Raw genomic sequence first — 22671 nt, 5'->3', positions numbered from 1 at the left:
TGTCGCTCTCTGTCTTTCTGGAGAGCACACGCGCCCTTATAGCAAAAACCTCTCCAAAGAAAACAAACCCATCAGGTCTGGGATTCAAACCAGGTCAGCCATGTGGGAGTCCCACCACACCACCTGCTGGCCCCACTTTCTCACTTCTTCTCTCGCTCTCTGGTCAAATTAAAATAAATGAATGCATAAATAAAAATTTAAAAAATAATTATTTAAAAATAAATTAATTAGTGGAGCCTTATTTCATACCCTATCATATAGTCAATCATAGTAAATATTCCATGTGCAAATTAAAAAGATGTATATTCTGTGTTTGCTGGGGAAATGTAAAAATGCCTATTAGGCCAATTTGGTTTATGACATCATTTAACTCCAGTATCTCTTTATGTTTTTGTTTAGATGATCTATCCAGTGCTGAGAGTGGTATTTTAAAATCCCTAATAATTAATGCATTAGAGTCTATCTCACTTTAGGTCTAACAAATCTTCATTTTATGTATTTGGATACTCCACCGTTCGGTACATAAATAATTATAATTGTTATATCTCGATGTTTTTTTTATAATTATTTATTTTATCTATTCATTCATTTATTTTTAATTTGGCCAGAGAGACACAGAGAGTGAGAGTGAAAGAGAGAGGAAGTGAGAAAGCAAGCTGCCAGATTCAGGACTCAAACCCTGGTCGGCCATGTGGGAGTGTCCAGCGCCTTAACCACCATGCCACCTGCTGGTCCCTTGATGGGTTGGTTTTTTTAATACTATGTAATGACTTTTTTTGGTCTTTTATTCTTTTTTTTTAGAAGTTTTCACCATAGGGTACATGCACCTGCCAGAGAGAGAAATATAGAGAGAGAATGGTAAGAGGGAAAGCAAGAAATCACTTCCCGGGGGGTGGGGAATGGCCACACCGCAATCCCTTCCCCTCCATTCACCTCCCTGGATCTTAGGCATGCGTGCACACATGCCTGGTATGATTTTTCAAGCTGCTGGGTCCGGGACTCGAACTACGGCCGGCTATGTGGGAGCCCAGCAATATAACTATGCCATCTGCTGGCCCTCCTTTATTTATTTATTTTAAACTTGTTTTGAGAGATTTTTGCTATGGGGTAGAAATACTTGCCAGAGACACAGAGAGAGGCAGAGAGAGAGAGAAAGTGAGAAATCATCCCCTAGGAGGGATGGCCACATTGCATTCCCTTCTCTTTCATTTTCCTTTCAGGATTTTGGGTACACATGTACATGTGCCTGGTATGAGTTTCAAGCTGTTGGGTCTGGGACTTGAACTGTGGTTGGCTGTGTGGAAGCCCAGTGCCTTAACCACTATACCACCTGCTGGTCCCACCTCCCTTTATTTTTATTCTTTCTGTCATTTAATTTTTGTGACTCTCAAGCAGCATATAAGTTGGATTTAGCTTTTATCTTTTTTTTTTTTATGGTTTAAGAGTTTTGTATTTAAAATGGAGTTTGTACTTACCACACTTAAAAATATAATTGTTCCTATTCTGTCGTCTTGTCTTTCCTTTTTTAAAATTTGCTATCAGGCATGTGCAGTCACCGTAGGGAAGAGAGATAAAGAGAAAGAGACAAAAAGGGAATGTGAGAAAGCTCTTCCCCCCATGGGGCATGGTCATACCACAATCCTGTCTCCTCCATTTCTCTTTTTGGGATTTTGAGCACGTACTCATGCCTGATGTGTCTTTTAAGCCGCCAGGTCTGGGACTGAAACCGTCTGGAACTCAGCCATGTGGAATCCAGCCGCCTGCCTTAACTACCATGCCTCTGGCTTTTCATCATCTTGATTTGTACTGTTTGCTGTTGTTTTACTCCTGTTTTTCCCATGATGGCTTTTGCTTTTGCTTTAGCAAGTTTTTATTGCTCTTATTTTGCTGCTGGTAATTCGAAAATTAGGCATGTTGTTTTTATTTAATTAGTAAGTACTTCAAAATACAAAGAAAGTGAACCTCTGTTTCTTTATCAACATGAGGGATACAGTAATATCTGTGGATGCTCCTGGAAATGATGAATGAGTCACATAGTTTAGTATCTTCCTTCTGTTCCTAGTCCCACAGATTACTAGAATAATTTAGGCTTAGAGTCAAGCAAACTATTTTTATTTCTTTGTTTATATCTCCTTAAGAAATACTTTTCACATTTGCATTTCTTTATGTAGCCTTGTTAACTATGTTAAGAACAATTATGTAGACATTAATTTTTATAATTATAATTTATGTTCACCTCTATTTCTTTTATAAAATATCTCCCTTATATAGGGTCTTTAATAATTCAACAATTCTTTAACTATTGATTTATTGGATACTAATGTATATTCTTGGTGACTTTTTTCAAGGAAGGGTATATATCCAAATCTTTGCCTGCCTAAAAAATTCACTAAATGTGTATTCATCTGACATAGCAATTATAACTAGGGTAAGTTTTTCTAAGGAAAAAAAAATATATATAAAAGTATGTACAAGTTTTTTTTTTATTTTGCAATATTTTTACAAAAGCAAAAATTAGAAACTAATACTTTTTTTAATAGAGAAAATAGGGCTCTTGCACTTGCCAGAGAGACAGAGAAAGGCACAGAGACAGAAAGCAAGAAATCACCTCCCAAGGGGGATGGCCACCTGCAATCCCTTCTCCTCCAATTCTCCTCTTGGGATCTTGGACACACACGCACATGCGCCTAGCATGAGTTTTAAACCTCTGGGTTTGGGACTTGAACCACTGTCGACTATGTGGGAGTCCAGTGACTTAACCATTACTCTATCTGCTGGTCCCTGAAGGTAATAAATTTCTTTTTTATTTTCTAGTTTTGTAAATCTTTTTATTTTTATTTATCTATTTATAATTAATTAATTAATTTACATTAATTCACTGAGCATAGTCACAGTATACAAAATGTGATTTCTCATCCAGAATATACTGCACAGTGGCTTAATCATACATGTTATCATCGATAATTTTCCATTCCTAGTTTCATACATATTTTTACATACATGTTTTCCCCTATTTCTCACCCTCTGCCATTTCCCACCCTCCTCCCACACTTTCTTTTTCCCCCCATATTTTATTATCTTAAATAATCTAACTTCTTTCAATAGCAAGTTCAGCTGATGTGTACGTATCTGTGAATACATGTCTGACTTCAGGCGTGAAACTCTGAGTACAGTGAATATACTAAAAATAGCACCTAGCTGATGCTATATAGTTTATTATGGTCATTAAATAGGTATTTTTTAATATATTTTTTAGTTTCAAGGAAAAGCAGTTTTAGCTTTAATAAATAAAAGAAATGCTTGGGCCCAGCAGGTGATGTGGTGCTGGAATTCCCACATGACTGTCCATGGTTCGAGTCCCGAACTTGGTGGCTTGCTTTCTCCCTCTCTCTGTCTCTCTTCCTCTGGCAAAAACTCATGTGAAAAAATGCTAAATAAAATAATTTAAAAAAAAAAAGACATGCTAAGGAACTTTGCTTAAAACTTAAAGCCAAGAAATAGGTTAGGATTCTGTTCAAATAGTAGGTGCATGAACGTATCGGCAGCTCAAGACAGGACAAAAATCCTTAAAACTGGAAAACAAAGCCTAGAAGAAAGTCAGCAATGTTTTAGTCAAAAGTCATAAAATTCTATTTCAACAATTCAGACTCATGTACTTAATCTATCTTCTGTTGTGGTTCGATCTTCCTGATTAAATTCTGGGATATAATATTTAACTCCAGATTTGTCCCTATGATTAAGTAGGCCATTTTCTTAGTTGTTTTTGAGTTGTTATTTCTGTGTGTCTGTATTTAATTTGTTTGATGGTATCTAGTGTTTCTCATATATTATTCTTACTTTTCAGGGCAATTTTCTCAATCTTCATGGTGGATTTCTCTAGGCCGGCAATTCTATCTTCTACATCTGAGGTTCAATTTTCTGTACGATCTAGTCTGCTTTTAATACTTTCAAGGGAGGTTTTGACTTCCTGAATTATAGCCTTCATCTCTAACAGGTCCATTTGATTATTTTAATTAATTAATTAATTTATTTATTTTTTGTTATTATTTTTTTGGAGAGGTTTTCGCTATAGGGCACGTGCGCTTGCCAGACAGGCAGAGAGAGACATAGAGACAGAAAGTGAGAAATCACCCCCCGGGGGGATGGTCACGCCACAATCCCTTCTCCTCCATTCTCCTCTCGGGATCTTGGGCACGCACGCACATGCGCCCGGCGTGAGTTCTAAGCCTCCCGGGTCTGGGACGCGAACCGCGGTAGACTACGTGGGAGTCCAGCAACATAGCCATTACGCTAACTGCTGGTTCCCCATTTGATTGTTTTTTTATGGTATGTATTTCCTCTTTTAGATCTTGCAAGAATTCCTCACCTCCTGGAACTCGTTGGGTCCTTTCTCTTGCCTCTGCTGCAGTTCATTGTCTCTCTTCTCTTTCATCTCTGTTAGCTTTGTCACTATGAATATTCTACATTCTTTATCTGACTTTTCAGTGAGTTTCATTGTACTGTCTGAGGAAGAAGATTCTTTTCCCTTTGAGGAGAGATATTTTCTTGCTTTCCCATATTTCTTGTGACCCTATAATGATTTCTGGTCATCCGATGGATGGTGCGTTTCTTCCTAATTCTCGAAGTTCAAGCTGAGCAACCAGAGGCTTGCAGGAGGAGGTGATCTGCAATCTCTCTTCCATTCTGTTTTCACTCTTTGTGCATCAGATTCAGTGGGAATTGAGGGATATTCTGACTCTAATTGTATTCAGATGTTTGGATCCTGTTCACTTGGACCTGTCTAGACACTCAGTACATAAAGACCACTAGAAATGAATCTTAAAACTCATATCAGTGTGTGTTCTTGCATGCCCAAATCCTGAGAGAAGAACAGAGGAGAAGGGATTGAGGCATAGGCATCCTGACCCTGGGCAGTGATATCTCTGTCTCTCTGGCAAGCTCAAACGCCCTATAGGAAAAATCTCTCTAAAAAAAATAAACAAAACAGAACATATTTTCCAGTAATAATTGCAAACTCTCAACAGTTTTATCACCTTTCTTACCCAACTGAAATTAAGTATTATTTATCCTTTTTGTAGTTTCTTGTGCAAGTAATTATACATGTAGAATCATATAAGCAAGCATTAGCATGTTTGGTTATGAACATTGACATTCTTTTTAAAAAATATTTATTCAAATTTTCTTTTCTTTTTTTTTAGAGAGTATTTTTTTGCTATAGGGTGCGTGCACTTGCTGGAGAGACAGAGAAAGATAGAGAGATAGAAAGCGAGAAATCACCACCCTGGGGTATGACCATACCACAATTCCTTCTCCTGCATTCTGCTCTTGGGATTTTGGGCGTGCATGCACACACACCCAGTGTGAGTTTTAAGCTGCCAGGTCCGGGACTTGAACCATAGTAAGCTAAGTGGGAATCCAATGATATAACCATTACAACATCTGCTGGCCCCATTTATTTAATTTTTAAAAATTTAATCTTATTTATTTATTTACTTATTTTTAATTTGACCAGAGAGGGACAGAGAGAGAGGGAAAGTGAGAAAGCAAGTCGCCAGGTCCAGAACTCGAGCTGCAATCTGCCATGTGGGAGTCCAGTGCCCTTAACCACCATGCCACCTGCCAGCCCTCATTTATTTACTTTTTTTTTTTTTTTTTTGCGATGTATTTATTTATTTGAGAGGTTTTTGGTATAGAGCATGTGCGCTCGCCAGACAGAGAGAGACAGAAAGCGAGAAATCACCCCCCAGAGAGGATGGCCACGCTGCATTCCCTTCTCCTCCATTCTCCTCTTGGGATCTTGGGCACGCACGCACACGCGCCTGGCATGGGTTTTTTAAGCCACTGGGTCCAGGACGTGAACCGCGGTCGACTACGTGGGAGTCCAGCAACATAGCCATTACGCTAACTGCTGGTTCCCCATTTATTTACTTTTTAAATTAAACATTATTCTTCAGTTTGACCAGAGAGAGAGAGAGAGAGAGTAAGAGAGAGAGAGAAAGCAAGCCACCAAGACTGATTTGATCACGGTTAGCCATGTGGGAGTCCAGCGCCTTAACCACCATGCCACCTGCTGGCCCTTGAACATTGTTATTCTGTTTAATATCTTTATCCATTTGTCAGTTAGATAAATATAAACTACCTAAATATTTATTACTGAGAAGGCCTTTTTTTTAAAAAAAAAAAAGTTTAATTTTAGTCTTTTTGTTTTAGTCCCTCCATGGATTCCTTTGGGCAACCCAGACCAGAAGATAACCAGTCAGTAGTCAGCAGAATGCAAAAGAAATACTGGAAAACTAAGCAGGTCTTTCTCAAAGCCACGGGAAAAAAAGAAGATGAGCATGTGGTGGCATCTGATGCTGAACTGGATGCTAAACTTGAGGTAAATTTGAGGATTCTGTGTATTGCATGTAATTGGTTACTACTTGGGACTCTGGGAGGGCTATGACATACTTTCACAGAACATGTGGGAACAAAGAACGTATGGGAATAAAGGCAAATTTGGTGGTAGAATCTTTAGTTGTATCCAGCTGTCAACCAGCCTTCTCATAAGAGGTCACAATTCTAGCAAATTGAGAACTTACAGAACTGGCATTCACTAAAATAGATAAATCATGAGTTAAATAATTTCTCTGGCACATATTATAATCTTTAGGATAAAAATTAATGGAATTCCTAATTGGGACCATATACTCATTATATAACAGGCCATAATATTTTGTAGTATGTTGATGTTAAGTCTTATACCTCACTGAAATAAATTATTTGAATAATATAGTGAATGAGGATAAGAGTTTTTGTTTCTATTATTAAGGAATAAAGTTATTAAAGTATTTCATAATGCTATTTTGGCTCTGTACTCCATTTTAAATAAAAGGAATAATTATCAGAAAACAACTTTAAACCTATAAATATTTTATACTCTTAAGGAATTAAGCTAGAGGAACATCTCACTCATGTAAATTAGTGAAAAAGTCTGAATTTTTAGGTTCAGATTTACTAATTCCACTTACAATACTAATTTAAGACAACTGTTGCAAATATTTCTAAGCAGGGGTTCTGTTATGCTTGAAATATAATTATTGTGTTGGGAGTCTTAAAAATATAAGTGTAATTAAATTGGTCTTGATCTACTAAGTATTTTCATTCCACAAAATGTAAGCATGTGTCATTGCCAAAATATAGAGGCAGATAACGAATTAAACAAGCATTTACTCCTTATATGGGAAACTGATGGTTGCTTGTGCACTAACATTTCACAGCTTCTTATCAATGTTCCTTACGTTTATTTCAGCATTAGACTAACAGTGAAAATGCTCCAGAGATAGAATATTTAGGCTTCTTAATAATACTGGGAATATACTTGATAATCAAAGATACTACACCACAGTGCCAAGGTATTTTTGAACTAAATCTAGTAATTCTTTTGAACTAAATCTAATAAAAATTCTTAGTACTTTGTGAGAAGGAGGTTGTACTTTTTTTTTTTTTTTTGAGAGGTTTTCGCTATAGGGCGTGTGAACTCGCCAGACAGACAGAGAGAGACAGAGAGACAGAAAGCGAGAAATCACCCCCCAGGGGGGATGGTCACGCCGCAATCCCTTCTCCTCCATTCTCCTCTTGGGATCTTGGGCACGCACGCACACGTGCCCGGCGTGAGTTTTAAGCCACTGGGTCCGGGACGAGAACCGCAGTCGACTACGTGGGAGTCCAGCAACATAGCCATTACGCTAACTGCTGGTTCCCAGAAGGAGGTTGTACTTTAAAACCCATGCTGGCTCGTTTATCTGAGAAAACATGAATTTGTAGAAACGTGCAAACAGTGTTATCATGTGTGTATCAATGGATCCTCATTTCAAGTTTTCATGTACTGAACTTTGAAATGGGAGCCTGCGGGATATTAGAGTTTTTTCTGTTAGCAATTATCAACTAGTAATAAAGGGATTAATGTCTATGGAAAATTCCAAACAAAAATAAATAAAAAGTAATTGATATTTGATGTTGTTACACATTATTTTTCCTAGTAAATTCACTAACTTGTTTTGCTTAGACCAGTATTGGTGAAAAGCCAGACTCAGGTAATACCTTCGAAGGTTATTTACATTTTTTTCACCTGTAGTTGGCAATACTTGATGCAGTTCAAATTGAATTTACCTTTTTGCTATTTAGTAGCTAGCAGCTGAGGGGAGGACAAACTCTGTAGTTTTAACTTTTTTTATTCACTCCTGTGTATTTATCACCATTTTTTCCAGTCCTCATGGGAGAAATCTAAATGTGCTTTCTACATCAGAAGTAAAACCAAAACTGAAATATGTCACAGTCAGGGGAAATAGACATAATATCTATAAAATAGATATAATGCTTAGTAGAAAATGTATATAACTGCTTTTAAAGTGTTATATTTTAGATTTACTTAATTTACTTACGATTCTTTAAATTATCCTTACAAAATTTATATTTCAAGGTTTTTCACTCCATTCAAGAGACATGCACTGAACTTCTGAAGATAGTCGAGAAATATCAGCTAAGACTCAATGGTATGAAATCATAGATAATTTATTTGATAAGTTCCATTTAACATAAGTGTTAGTTTTCATTTTCAAAAATGAAAGATTTAATGTAAAAGTAATGGTTTATTGAACTATTTTGTGAGTAGTTATTTATAATAAAATATGGATATATTTATAGTGACCTGTTCTGTCTCACAGAGCCTAGCGTGTATTTACTCCCCTCACTTCAGAGCTCTCTCGACACCCACTTCCCCTTGTAGTTAGCACCTCTTTCCTCTGCTCCTCTGCACAGAAAAATCTGACATAATTGTCTGCATGCACACTGGTTTCAATGCCTTTCCTTCCACTTTCTCTTGTACTCACTCTGGTCAAGTTCACCCCTCACCCCTCAACCAAATTTCTTGTCAAGGTCATGAAAAGGTAAATCCAGTGACCACTCCTCAGTCCTACTTTGACCTAGCACATTATTTACACAGTTGATTATTCCATCCTCCTTGATAACACTTTCTTTTTTTTTTTGAGAGATTTTTGCTATAGGGCGTGTGCGCTTGCCAGACAGACAGAGAGAGACAGAGAGACAGAAAGCGAGAAATCACCCCCCAGGGGGGATGGTCACGCCGCAATCCCTTCTCCATTCTCCTCTCGGGATCTTGGGCACGCACGCACATGCGCCCGGCGTGAGTTTTAAGCCACCAGGTCTGGGACGTGAACTGCGGTCGACTACGTGGGAGTCCAGCGACATAGCCATTACGCTAACTGCTGGTTCCCTGATAACACTTTCTTCACTTGGCTTCCGGACACCACTTCCCTGCAGCCCCTCTTTTCCTCAGTCCTTGTCAACATCCTGTCCTTGCTGGACAAGCCTATCTCCTTGACCTCTTCAGGTTAGATCTTAATCTTTGGATCTCTCCTCTTGCTTTCATTACTCTGGTCCAATGTCATCTTTATAATGAGGCCTCTTCTGAACCCAATTTCTAAAATGTGATATCCCTCTCTAACTCTCTGAGGCCTCTTCTGAACCCAATTTCTAAAATGTGATATCCCTCTCTAACTCCCTGTCTACTTAGCAATATTCAGGATTCTATATATTTTATCTATTTTCTTTTCCCAAAACAAGAGTAAGCTCTCCTTAAAGACAGGGATTTGTCTTATTTCTGTGTTCCCAATGACTACAAACAATGTGAAGCATATAGTCAGTACTCAATAAATGTTTGCTCAACTAACAAGTTGTTTTTCTTGTGAAGTTCTATTTTATACATTAATCTCATTGTTTTATAATTAAAGCTCATATATTGTCTCATTAAAGGAAGAAACCCAATATGGCGATATTACACAAGTATTTTTTTAATACCTGCCATATGCAAGACTGTGTTTTTCCCAAGGAAATTGTTGGAGAAACAACTTTTTGTAACAAAATAAGAATTGATACAAATAGTATGTAATTGAGTTCAGAGTGGTGATACAGACATCATTTTGAATTCCTAGGAGTGAAAAATAAATGGATTATTTATCCATAAAGGCTATTTCCACAGATGGGAATTGAGGTAAAACTTAAAGGGCTTATGGAAATTGAATATGTGGAGAAAAGAGATTTAGAGCCGGGAATGAGCTTAAAGAAAGAACAACAATGGGGCCAGCACATGGTGTAGTGGTTAGGATGCTGGACTCCTACCTGGTTGACTGTGATTCAAGTCCTGGACCCAGCAGCTTGAAACTCACACTGGGTGTATGCGTGTGCATGCCCAAAATCCTGAGAGGAGACTGGAGGAGGAGGGACTGTGGCATGGCCACCTCCCCTGGGGAGTGATTTCTCACTTTCTGTCTCTGTGTCTCTCTGTCTCTCTAGCAAGCACATGCACCCTATAGGGAGAAAAAAAAGTAGAATGAGAGCAACTTTCATGGGCAGAAGACTTTGGAATTGTGACTAATATGGGGATAATAGGAAAAAAGGAAATTTGGAGTCAGCTTTCTAAGGACTATTAATATTTTACCAAACAGTGAAAGACCATCACAACCATTGGACCAAGGGAATCCTATGATGGAAATGGAAATATAAAGAAACATTGGCAAGTTTGTGAGTCCTGCAATTGCTAGATCTTTTAGCACTGTCAGGGAACATTTCAGTATAAAGAAGAGATGCACATATATGGATTTCATTATGTGTTTTCTAAATTTGTGACTTCTTGAAGACTATATTGTATTAATCCACCTTCAGTTGGGAATAATATCAGACAACTGCTGTGGATTACTATTGATTTGTAAATCTTGGGGGAAGAGCACCTGTGGTGAGCTCTCTGTAGATTTTGACAGGCAGGTCCCGACACAGAAACAGCACAGATTCAGCCTCAGCTGCCCATTTGGCATTGATAAAGGTAAGGCTCATGCCAATTCAGTTCAGATACTTGATAATGAAATACTCCAACTTCTCAGATGACCTTCTGAATCATCATACTCAAAGGAATATTTTGTGGGGCCACCTCTATAGCCTGACGTTAAGGCACCTAGGTCTGTCTCTTCCTGGCAAGTGCGTATGTCTTTAGACCAACTAAATACATACATATATATATATATATACATACATACGTACATACATACATAAAATGGAATATTTTTTCAAGTAGTGTTTATTGAGGTATATTCTATGAAGTTCCGATTCAAAGAAAATATGTAATTTGCATATCTCTCAAGTAATCAGAATATTGACATGCCTTTCGAAATCCTATTCACTCTTGATCAGGTTAGCTGTTCATCATGTAGCACATGCTTTTATTAAAGATGACACTACAGAATGTGGAGATACCCTCCCCATCCCCCCATCATGCTCTCTTCTGGGGTTACCCCGTGGGCATGTCAGGGAGAAAAGGAGAGAATGGTGAGCCAACAAGTGAGAAGGCGTGAGTTCTGTTGCTGCCCCACAGATACCTAGGGACTTTGCTTTAGTTTTTAACTTCAGTTTTCTGTCAGTGAACTAGGAAAAAAAAAAAAAAGCATGACTGTTGTCACTTTGTTCACTTTAAGCTTACAGTTGAAACAGTTCATCGTCTTTCTCCTCTCTCAGCCTTGCTGTGGTTAGAGGTTTGCCCAACACTAGGTCATTGTTTCTAAAACTCTGAGGTGTAGGACCAGTTTTCTGTTTGTGGTTTACTTTTAATCTGTTGCAAAATGAATTTTTAGAAAAATGAAATTAAGAAAGACATGTAAAATATAAGCTCACATTTTTATTATTAGATTTGACAAATCTCTATACATTTACCCTCTGGTCCCTAACTTGTCACAGACTGGTTACCAGATGAGTCTGGACTGGAACTGTTCCATGGCCATGCTTGAGTAGCACTGCACTAGATGACAACTTTTAGGATTTTTGTAGCAGAATTGTGGACATCTGTAGGTGCGGGATACTAAGCTTAGGTAACTGAAGCCAGGATGGGAGTTAAGAATAAGTTAACAAGTTTAAATAGGAAACTATTTGTAGGAAGCAATGATCCTGCAGTGCTATCTCTGCACATTTGAAAATGTTTCATTTGTGGATTTATTTTATTTTTTACTTTTAGGTTTTATTTATTTATTTAGTCACTAAAGATCAGACTTTCCCAAAGTGAAGTAGGTTCATGGATTCACTGCATTGTAACCATCTGGAGTACTTGTAAAAAATAAAAAAGCATGTCTCCAGACCTGTAAGATCAAAATCCATGAAAATGGGCCTTCTTTTTGGCCAGAACCACCATCTTCCAGTAATTAACCAAAAATGACGAACACGGAAGAGGAGAGGCACCCGATATATGTTCTTTAGGCCTTTTAGAAAACATGGAGTAGTTCCTTTGGCAACATATATGTGAATCTACAAGAAAGGTGATATTGTAGACTTGGAAGGAGTGGGTACTGTTCAAAAAGGAATGTCCCACAAATGTTATCATGGCAAAGCTGGAAGAGTCTACAATGTTACCCAGCATGCTGTTGGCATTGTTGTGAACAAACAAGTTCAGGGCAAGATTCTTGCCAAGAGAATCAATGTGCATAGTGAGCCTATTAGGCAATCTAAGAACAGAGATAGCTTCTTAAAACACATGAAGGAAAATGACCAGAAAAAGAAGGAAGCCAAAGAGAAAGGTACCTGGGTTCAACTAAAGCACCAGCCTGCTCCACCCAGAGAAGAACATTATGTGAGAACCAGTGGAAAGGGAGCTTCTGGAACCTATTCCCTAGGAATTCATGGCATGATGGGCATTAAACATAAACTAATCTATGGTCTATATAATAATAAAAAACCTGTGAAAATGGGACCCAAGAATTTGCATTTTATTTTATTTTTAAAGATTAATTTTATTTTTTATTATTATTTTAAAATTTACTGTTGGGCATGAGTATTTACCAGAGAGAGAGAGGGAAAATGAGAAAACAAGCTGCCAGGACCAGGACTGCAACCATGGTCGGCCAAGTGGGAGTCCAGCACCTTAACCATCACGCCACTTGGCAATGCTGGATCCATATGGAAAACAGGGTTTGGTTCCCAGGTCGATGTGTACATGCCAGCCACACACATATCCATGGTCCTGGCTGACTGGGAAGGCTGCAGTGGAGTGGGATCACAGGGTGAGACCCTGTTGAAAGTACTTCTCTCTCTCTGAAGAAATAAACTTTTATTTATTTATTTATTTTTAGTTTTTTGGTATAGGGCATGTGTGCTTGCTAGAGGGGGATGGAGTGAGAAGTCACCCCCTCCCCCAGGTGGAATGGCCACACCATAGTCGCTTCTCTTCCAATATTGGACTTTCAGGTATGCACACACATGCACCCTGGCATGATTCTCAAACCACAGGGTCAGATCTTGAACCACAGTCATCCTTGTGGGATCCAGTGCCTTAACCTCTATGCCACCTGCTGGTCCTAGAAAGAAACTTTTTAAAGGAAGTCTTTCCTTTTCCTCCCCCAAGTCATTCTTAGTATAGAGAGTTACTGCTGTGAGAATTTTAGTTATGTGTGTGTTTTAAACAAATTATGGAATGAAACCATTAATTCTGTCATTTTTTTCCTAGCTATATCAGAAGAAGAAAATGAGCTGGGGCTCTTTTTAAAGTTTCAAGGAGAACGGGATGCAACTCAAGCTGGCAGAATGATGGATGCCACTGGCAAGGCACTCTGTTCTTCAGCCAAGCAAAGGTCTCCCACGGTTTTTCATTTTCCTTACATCTTTCATCAATATGATAGTTTTGACATAATGTACTCATATCTGTAGAAGTCATTAGTCATTCCAACAATAGGTTAAAGAAGAGAGAAATATATTGCAGTATATGATTGTTTTGATGCCTAAATCGTTTTTTTTTTCTATTTGCCGGAGGGTGCATGTGCAGAAGGCACTTCCTAATGGGGCATGGTTATGCCACAGTCCCTTCTCATCCACCTCTCCATCCTGTCCGGGTTTTACACACACACACACACACACATGCATCCAGAGTGTTTTTCAAGTTGCCAGAGCAAAAATTTGAACCACACAGTCTGCAATGTGGGATCTGATTCCTTTCACCACCAGGCCACAGGCCAGCCCTGAGGCCTAACTCTTACTTAGTAATTTTTCATCTAAAATAATTATTTAAGGGGAACAGCAGGTGGTTAGGGGGCTGGACACTCCCACATGGCTGACCACAGTTCAATTCCCAGACCTGGTGGCTTGCTTTCTCATTTTCCTTCTCTCTCTCTCTGTAGTTCTCTCTTGTCAAATGAAAATGAAAATGAATGAATAAATAAAATTAAATAATTATTTAAAAATAATAAAAAATAAATAAACTAATTATTTAAGAATTAGTAGTTTTGCTTATTTACTTCCCAGAAATAGGTGTTAGGCTGGCTGGCTGGCTGGCTGGCTGATTTTTTTATTTATTTATTTATTTATTAGGTTTTTTGACATAAGGTACGTATGCTCGTCAGAGAGACAGACAGTGAGAGAGAATGGCAGTGCCACAACCCTTTTCTTTCACTCTCCTTCCAGGATTCTGGGCACTCACACACACGCACCCAGCATGATTTTCAGGCCACCAGGTTCAGGACTGTACCCATGGTCGGCCATGTGGGAGTCCAGCCACCTTAATCACCATGCCACCTGCTGGACCCTGTATTTATACTTTTTTTTTTCTTTTATTCATCTGTATTCATTACCGCCTCTTTCTTTTCTTTTTTTTTTTTTTTCCCTTTTTTTGGGAGAGTTTTTTGTTATAGGGCATGTGCGCTCGCCGGACAGACAGAGAGAAATGAGAAATCGAGAAAACGAGAAATCACCCCCCCAGGGGGGATGGCCACGCTGCAATTCCTTCTCCTCCATACTCCTCTTGGGATCTTGAGCACACACGCACATGCGTCTGGCATGAGTTTTAAGCCACTGGGTCCGGGATGCAAACCGTGAGTACATGGGAGTCCAGCAACAGCCATTACGCTAAGTGCTGGTCCCCGTTACCACCTCTTTAAGCAGAGTATTATTTGGACACACTTCCATTCATAAGCCTCACTGAGTTACTTTTCCCACAGCTTTCAACATACTCATATTGGCTTATAATTATGTTCTTCTAAACACTTTTCTTTGGAAAACAAGCCCTGTGGAGAGTTCTTCCCTCAAGCTACTTCACCTTAACCTATTTCTAAAGGACTAAGACTAATATATGAAGAATGATAACTACAGGGTATGGAAAGTTTAAAAAGTAGATCTTAGGAATGAAACTGAAAAGCATTTTAACAAATAATTCTTTCAAACATCAAAGTATAGCTTAGAACACTTCAACAACAAAAGATTTGGTCTACTATGAAATCTGGCTTGGACAGGTAAACATTTCTTTAGACCACAAAGTTAATGTTAGGCTACATACATCTTACAACAAACATGACCTCGATCTGTTAAAACAGGCTGATGTGAGAATTAGAAAAACATTACTAGCTCTGCTTTAGTGCCTAAAGTATCACAGTACCACACTTAGAAGTAGAAAGAAACCTTATCTTCCCCTTACGTAGTTACTGTCATGCCTTACAGGTGTTTAAAATGTTAACCAAAAATAAAGAAAAACAATTCTTGAAAATATATATATTATCAGAGGGAATGACGATAAAGTATTGAACAAATATGTAAGTCATTCTGTCTATACTCTTTAAGTGGTTTAATGTAAGTCATTCTGTTTATACTCTTTAAGTGGTTTAATGTAACAGTTACAGAATGGCTAGCATTTTAGATATGTATATTTTTAATTTTTTCTTCCACTTTTTCAATACTATGCTTTCAATGAATATTCTGGAATTTTCTTTTTCCCAAGCACATTTGTTGGTTCGTTCCTTCTTTTCATAAGAAAGAGAGAGAGAGGGAGGGATAGGCAGCCTTTACAAGGTCTTGCCACGCCATGATCCCCAGCCCACAGCCTTTCAGCAAGCCAGGATCATGGGCGTGCCCAGGGCTGTGCCTGGCACGTTTAGATCAACTTGGGATCCAAGCCTGGCGATCCCACGTTTCACAGCAGCACCTCCTGCCTGAGCCATCATGGCCTTTCTTTCATGGCCCTTCTTAAATTGGAGAAGTCTTTGTCTTTTTAATTCCATGCTCTCCATTTATTACTTTACAGTTTTTAGCATCAAGATACCTGCTGCAAAGAATCTCCTGTAATTACTAAATGTAGCACCAAATGTTGTAGTTCAGACCAAAAAAAAATTAGAACAGACCTTATCAGACCTGAGTAATGATGTCCTAGTGTCTTTCTTCTGAAACACCTCATCAACGCAGAAGGCCATCTTGAGGAAGTGACAGGGCCCTCCCGTGCCACTAAGTCAAAAGCAGAGCAGAAGAGTTGGAGTTGATTGTGTTCCTTACACACTTGTTTTTTTGTCCTCACTCTTAGCTGCTAACAACTCCACTCTTGTTCTCCTAGCATTTTTATCTGCTCTTCTTTTTGTTGTTGTTGTTTTGTTTTTGTTTTTTGAGAGATTTTAGCTATAGGGCACGTGCCCTCGCTAGAGAGACAGAAAGCGAGAAATCACCTCCCCTCCTTCGGGGGATGGCTATGCCACAATCCCTTTTCTTCCATTTTCCTCTTGGCATTTTGGGCATGCACACATATACACCCAGCATGAGTTTGAAGCTGCTGGGCCCGGGACTCAAACTGTGGTTGGTCATGTGGGAGTTCAGCGATGTAGCTACTACATCGTCTGTTGGGTCCCAGTTATCTGCTCTTCTAAACCTTTGTTTTTCTGAACTTATCAAATGAAAGTCTTTCTTAATTGGATCATGCTTTATGAATGCAAGTTCACTAATACCCTCAAAACTCTTTTTCTAAGTGGGAGATTTGCTTGGCAGTTTATTTATATATGGATTAACATCTAGAATGTTACAAAAATAATATATTCCCAAAGTAAAAAAAAAAGGATGAGGTGTAGCTACATCTTTATTAATAATTCAAAGTTAGCTATATGTTCTTAGTTGTTTTTAAAATTTATTTAGGCTTCTCTTTATTTATTTACTTATTTTGCTACAGAAAACATGCACTTACTAGAGACAGAATGAAAGAGAGTGGAAAGGTGAGAAAGAGCTCCCCAGAGGGGATGGCCACACCACAGTCCCTTCTCTCAGGACTTCAGGCACACACGCACACGCACCCAGTGTTTTTTTCAAGCTGCCACTTCCAGGAGTTGAACCGTAAAGTCAGCCATGGTTAAGGGAGCCAGTCACCTTAACTACCACATTTTTTGCTGGCCCTGTTTATGCTTCTTAACATTGGACCTTTGGAAAAGTCATGATGCATTTTTGCATAGAAAAATACATAATAACTTTTCTGATGACCCAATTATTACCTATTTATAGACTTGGTAGCAAATATGCTTTGTATTGTTTTAATAAAACCTTTGTTTTAAAGATGTAGAACAGTTGGGCCATCTCACGGCATGGTGGTTAAAGTTACAGGGTCCTACATGGCCAAATGCGTGGTTCAGATCCCAAACCCAGCATTTGAAAAACACACTGGGTGCATGTGCATGCGTGCTCAAACTCCCATAAGGAAGGAGAGATGGAAAAAAATAGCTCGTGGTGTGACCATTCTCTGTGGGGCGGGAGTGCGGCTTTTTCACTCCACCTCCTCCTTTGAGTGCATTTGCTGTCTGGCAAAAACGAAACAAAAACAACGAAAAACAGATGTACATATAACAATTAAACACACACAAATCACAAACTAAAAAATAGAAATTCAACTGAAGAAACTTATTAGGAAAAAATCCCCAACCTTTGTTCTGTTTTCTTGTGGGATGCCCAAGCCTCTGATTTCTACCTCTCTGCCATTAGACTGGCCCTGTGTACCCCTCTGTCTCGGCTTAAGCAAGAAGTGGCAACATTCAGTCAGCGGGCAGTATCGGACACATTGATGACAATCAATCGGATGGAGCAAGCACGCACGGAATACAGAGGGGCTCTGCTGTGGATGAAAGATGTATCCCAAGAACTGGACCCAGACACCTTGAAACAAATGGAAAAGTTCAGAAAAGTATGAAAATGTGTTGTTTTCCTTTTCTTGGTACATAAAAAATGAATGGCTACAGGATAATTTAATTGAGATAATGCAATGTCAGACTAGTTTTGAAAAACGTGTTTATGAATTCTTGTTTGCTTGAAGATCTTGACTCAAGTACAAAGGGTTCTCACTTTTATTTTTACTCTTTGAAAGGCATCCCCTCCCCATCAATCCTTTTTTTAATTTTTTGGAAAGCATTATTTTATTTAACTCTATTTATTTATTTATTTATTTTAACTTGACCAGAATGAGAGAGAGAGAAAGTGAGAAAGCAAGCCACCAGGTCCAGGACTCGAACCGCAGTTGGCCATGTGGGATTCCAGTGCCCTTAACTACCATATCACCTGCCAGTCCTCCCCATCAACCTTTTTTATTAATATTTTCTGGGCCCCTTATAACACTTTATTTTTAAAGGGAAAGTCTCGATATGTTGGCTCTTCCTGCCTCAGACTCCTGGCTAGGTTTATAAGTATACATCACCCTGCCCAGCTTTTGAGTTGGATCAGAAATTGAACCCAAGCCTCCCATGTGCCAGCCTGTGGAGCACAGTGTATTAGCAGTGTGCACCCCAATAGCTGTGCCTCTTAGCTGTTCCTTAATTGTATTTACTTGGACTTTCAGGATTTGTTGCAAGAAAAAAACCACCCCCACCTGCTGGCTCCACAGTCCCTTTTTCTTTTTTTTTGGAGAGTTTCTTGCTATAGGGCGCGTGCGCTCACCAGACAGACAGAGAGAGACATAGAGACAGAAAGCGAGAAATCACCCCCCAGGGGGGATGGTCACGCCACAATCCCTTCTCCTCCATTCTCCTCTAGGGATCTTGGGCACGCACGCACACGCGCCCGGCATGAGTTTTATGCCACCGGATCTGGGACGCGAACTGCGGTCGACTACATGGGAGTCCAGTGACATAGCCATTATACTAACTGCTGGTCCCTAGTCCCTTTTTCTTCACTTCTTCATCTCGTAGGATTTTGGGCACACATGCACAGTGTACCTGAAGCAATTTCCAAGCTGCCAGGGCCAGGATTAGGTACACAGTTGGCCATGTGGGACCTGGCTCTCTGTGCATACCACTTAACCACTACACTGTCGGGTCAGACCCAGAAATATTAATACTTCTCAACATTTTTGGGTCCCTTCCCATTTGTTTCATTGCTCTTAGTTAAATATTATCCATAAATAGTTTTAGCTTTTTATTTGGAATACTTTTTTTTTCTTAACTATATACTTTTGACCTATCATTTCATATTTTTTTCAGCACAAAGATATCTACCTATTAGAGGGCCCAACAGGTGGCATGGTGGTTTAGGTTCTAGACTCCTACATGGCCTACCATGGTTCGAGTCCTGGATCTGGTGGCTTTCTTTCTCATTTTATCTTTCTTTCTCTCTCTGGTGAGCACACATGCCCTATAATGTACTTAAAGAAAATAATGATAATAATGAATAAAATAATTTTTAAAGATTTATTTATTTAATTCCATTTGTTGTTATTATTTTTTAGTTTGACCAGAATGAGAGAAAGGGAAAGTAAGAAGGCAAGCTGCCAGGTCTGGGACTTGAACCATGGTTGGCCATGTGGGAATCCAGTGCTTTTAACCACCACATCACCTGCCGGCCCCATAACTAAATAATTTTTAAAAACAGTATCTTCTGGGTCTAGCAAGTGGCATGGAGGTTTTGGTGCTGGACGCCCACATGGCCGACTTTGGTTCAAGTCCTGGACTTGGCAGCTTGAAAATCATGCTGGACGTGTGTGTGTGTGTGTGTGTGGGTATGTGTGTGTGTATGTGTGTGTGTGTATGCCCAAAATCCCAGGAGGAGAAGGAACTGAGGCATGGCCATCCACCTTGTGGGGTGATTTCTCACTTTCCCTCTTACTGTCTGTCTCTCTCTCTCTCTCTCCAATGAGCACACACACCCTATGGCAAAAATCTTAGAAATATGTGAAAGAAAAATGATATTTACTAGAGAAAAAAGACTCTTAAAATTACTAAAAATAGACAAAATTTTCATCATTTATCATATTAGTAGTACATTTTTTTTGAGAACTAATCTTCTTTGTTACAGTTTTATATATCTGAAAACAGTCTGATTCTGTATGCTGTATTTATATGGTTTTCTTTTGGTAATAATAATTAACATTTTTGTGATTGCAGGTACAAATCCAAGTGAGAAATAGCAAAGCTTCTTTTGACAAGTTGAAGATGGATGTTTGTCAGAAAGTGGATTTGCTTGGAGCTAGTCGCTGCAATATGCTATCACACTCTCTCACTACCTACCAGGTACCCACTCCACGTCTTTGCACTTAAGGGCCAGATTCCCTTTTGAAAGTTGACTGAAAAGTGTGGAAAAAAATTATATAAATCATCAAATTTATTTGACTCTGCTCTAATTAACTTATGACAGTCAGAGAATCATGAAGTTCTAAACTGAAAAAGACCTCAGAAGACTGTCTACCTGGCGCATTGTTCTCTTCAGCATTTGAGATTGGAAAGGGGAATGTGGAGGAGGCACACTTCAAGGCCCATCAGCCCTGGTCACCCACAGCTGCCCCACTTATGGTTTTGAACTTTTACATACAATTACATTTGAAGAAAGGTGCTGAAAAGTTTGAAAACCTTTCTGTTGTTTTATGGATGATGAAAGGAAAGCTGTGAGAATAAAAGTAAACATCAGTTTTGGGCTTAAAAACCTGTTTTTCAGGGACCAGCAGTTGGCATAATGGCTGTGTCGCTGGACTCCCACGTAGTCGACTGCGGTTCGCATCCCGGACCCAGTGGCTTAAAACTCACGCCGGGCGCGTGTGCATGCCCAAGATCCCGAGAGGAGAATGGAGGAGAAGGGATTGCGGTGTGACCATCCTCCCTGGGGGGTGATTTCTTGCTTTCTGTCTCTCTGTCTCTCTATCTGGCGCGTGCACGTGCCCTATAGCAAAAACCTCTCCAAAACAAACAACAAACAAAAAAAAACCCCTATTTTCTGGGGCCAGTAGGTGGCATAGTAGTTAAGGTGCCGGACTCCCATGTGGTTGGTTGACTGTGGTTCGAGTCCTGGACCTGGAAGCTTAAATCTCACACTGGGCGTGTGTACATGTGCACCCAAAATTCCAAGAGGAGAATGGAGGAGATTGCAGCATGACCATCCCTCTTGGGGGGTGATTTCTCGCTTTCTGTCTCTCTCTGTCTCTCTGGTGAGCATATGTGCCCTATAGCAAAAATCTCTAAGGAAAAAAATATCTATTTTCTAATTCTAGGTTGTGTGTCCTTTTCATTCTGCCAAGTCTCCATCCCATAGCACTTCAACCTCAGAAGTCTCAGCTGTGGTTATATACCCCAAACCGCACATTAAAAACATACAATGGAAAACTTAGAAACTAATAACCAGTGATTAATGATTTTTTTTTAGAGAGGTTTTTGCTATAGGGCACGTGCACTCGCCAGATAGAGAGACAGAGAGACAGAAAGTGAGAAATCACTTCCCAGAGGGGATGGCCATGCTGCAATCCCTTCTCCTCAATTATCTTCTCAATTATCTGCACATGCGTCCAGCATGAGTTTCAAGCCTTTGGGTCCAGGACTCAAACTGCAGTCGACTAGGTAGGAGTCCAGCAAAAAAACCATCATGCCATCTGCTGGTCCCGTGATAAATGATTTTAATGTATACTTCTATGTAGCAAAACAGAGTAAACTGCACTTATGAAAGAGACAAACAAAGAAATGAACATTCACTGCCGTTCCTCAGGAATTGTCCTGATTCAGTTCAGAACTGTGGAATTCAGGAACTAAGGAAGAGTGCGCCTGCTGGCCCAGCCGCGGTGGCACAGGTAGCGCGATGCTGCAGAAGACGTGGGGAGGCCCTGGGTCCATGTCCCAGGTCTGCCTCAACATGCCACGTGGGCCTGTGGGCACTCCTGGGATCCTGGCTGGTAGCAGAGCTGAGGGGAAGAGAGCAGTGTGAGGACCCTGTGGAGGACACCCCCACCCCTCTGGAAATAAATAACCTTTTTAAAAAAGGAGAGAATGCACTTGAAAATTAAAGTGTATTTGGCCATCCCTGTAGCACACCACCAGAACACGGTAGTGTTAGTTTCCCTTTCTTCTCTCATTCATCCCTCTCACTTTGAAAAGTGCTTTCCTTAAGCAGCAAGGAAAAGTTCCAGTAACCAGTTACTCGAGTTAGTTAGAGAATTTTTTTTTTTTTTTTTTTTTTTTGGGCAAGTTTTCCTTGAACTCTAGATGAAAGGCCAAGTTTTGTAGCAAATAGTACATTTCTCCAATTTTAATGGTTATATACGCTTGCCAACATAAAAAGCTATATATGTGCCCCTTCTCTTATAGAGATTGGTATTTTTATGCTTTTAACACCTCTCGTTGGCTCCCTCGGGTATTTTGATCCATCATTTAACTTCTCGTACCTTTCTAGGGACTCCAGCATACTTTCTAGTGCTGGATACAGATACATGTATATGCAGACCCAGAGGCAGGATTTCAGGCAGAATTATGATTTTTTAAATTATTTTACTTACTTAATTTTATTTGTTGTTATTATTATTTTTTGGAGAGGTTTTTGCTATACGGCGCGTGTGCTCGCCAGAAAGACAGAGAGAGACAGAGAGACAGAAAGTGAGAAATCACC

At 39.4% G+C, this 22671-nt stretch overlaps 1 protein-coding gene across 1 annotated transcript in view; it reads left to right on the top strand.

Annotated features, from left to right (window-relative positions):
• The window catches only part of ICA1L (islet cell autoantigen 1 like), a 69462-nt gene that overhangs the window by 6894 nt on the left and 39897 nt on the right, over nt 1-22671 (top strand). The window contains exons 2-6 of the mRNA XM_014589567.2: nt 6211-6379; nt 8462-8534; nt 13541-13664; nt 17806-18004; nt 20193-20318. Coding sequence (XP_014445053.1) covers nt 6211-6379; nt 8462-8534; nt 13541-13664; nt 17806-18004; nt 20193-20318 — 691 coding nt within the window. The remainder of the gene's footprint in view (nt 1-6210; nt 6380-8461; nt 8535-13540; nt 13665-17805; nt 18005-20192; nt 20319-22671) is intronic.

This window comes from Tupaia chinensis, unplaced genomic scaffold (genome assembly GCF_000334495.1).
Source record: "Tupaia chinensis unplaced genomic scaffold, TupChi_1.0 Scaffold000361_2, whole genome shotgun sequence".
In the NCBI taxonomy this organism is placed as follows: Eukaryota; Metazoa; Chordata; class Mammalia; order Scandentia; family Tupaiidae; genus Tupaia; species Tupaia belangeri.
Note: the sequence above shows the minus strand (reverse complement) of the source record. Positions and strands in the feature narration are given on the sequence as shown.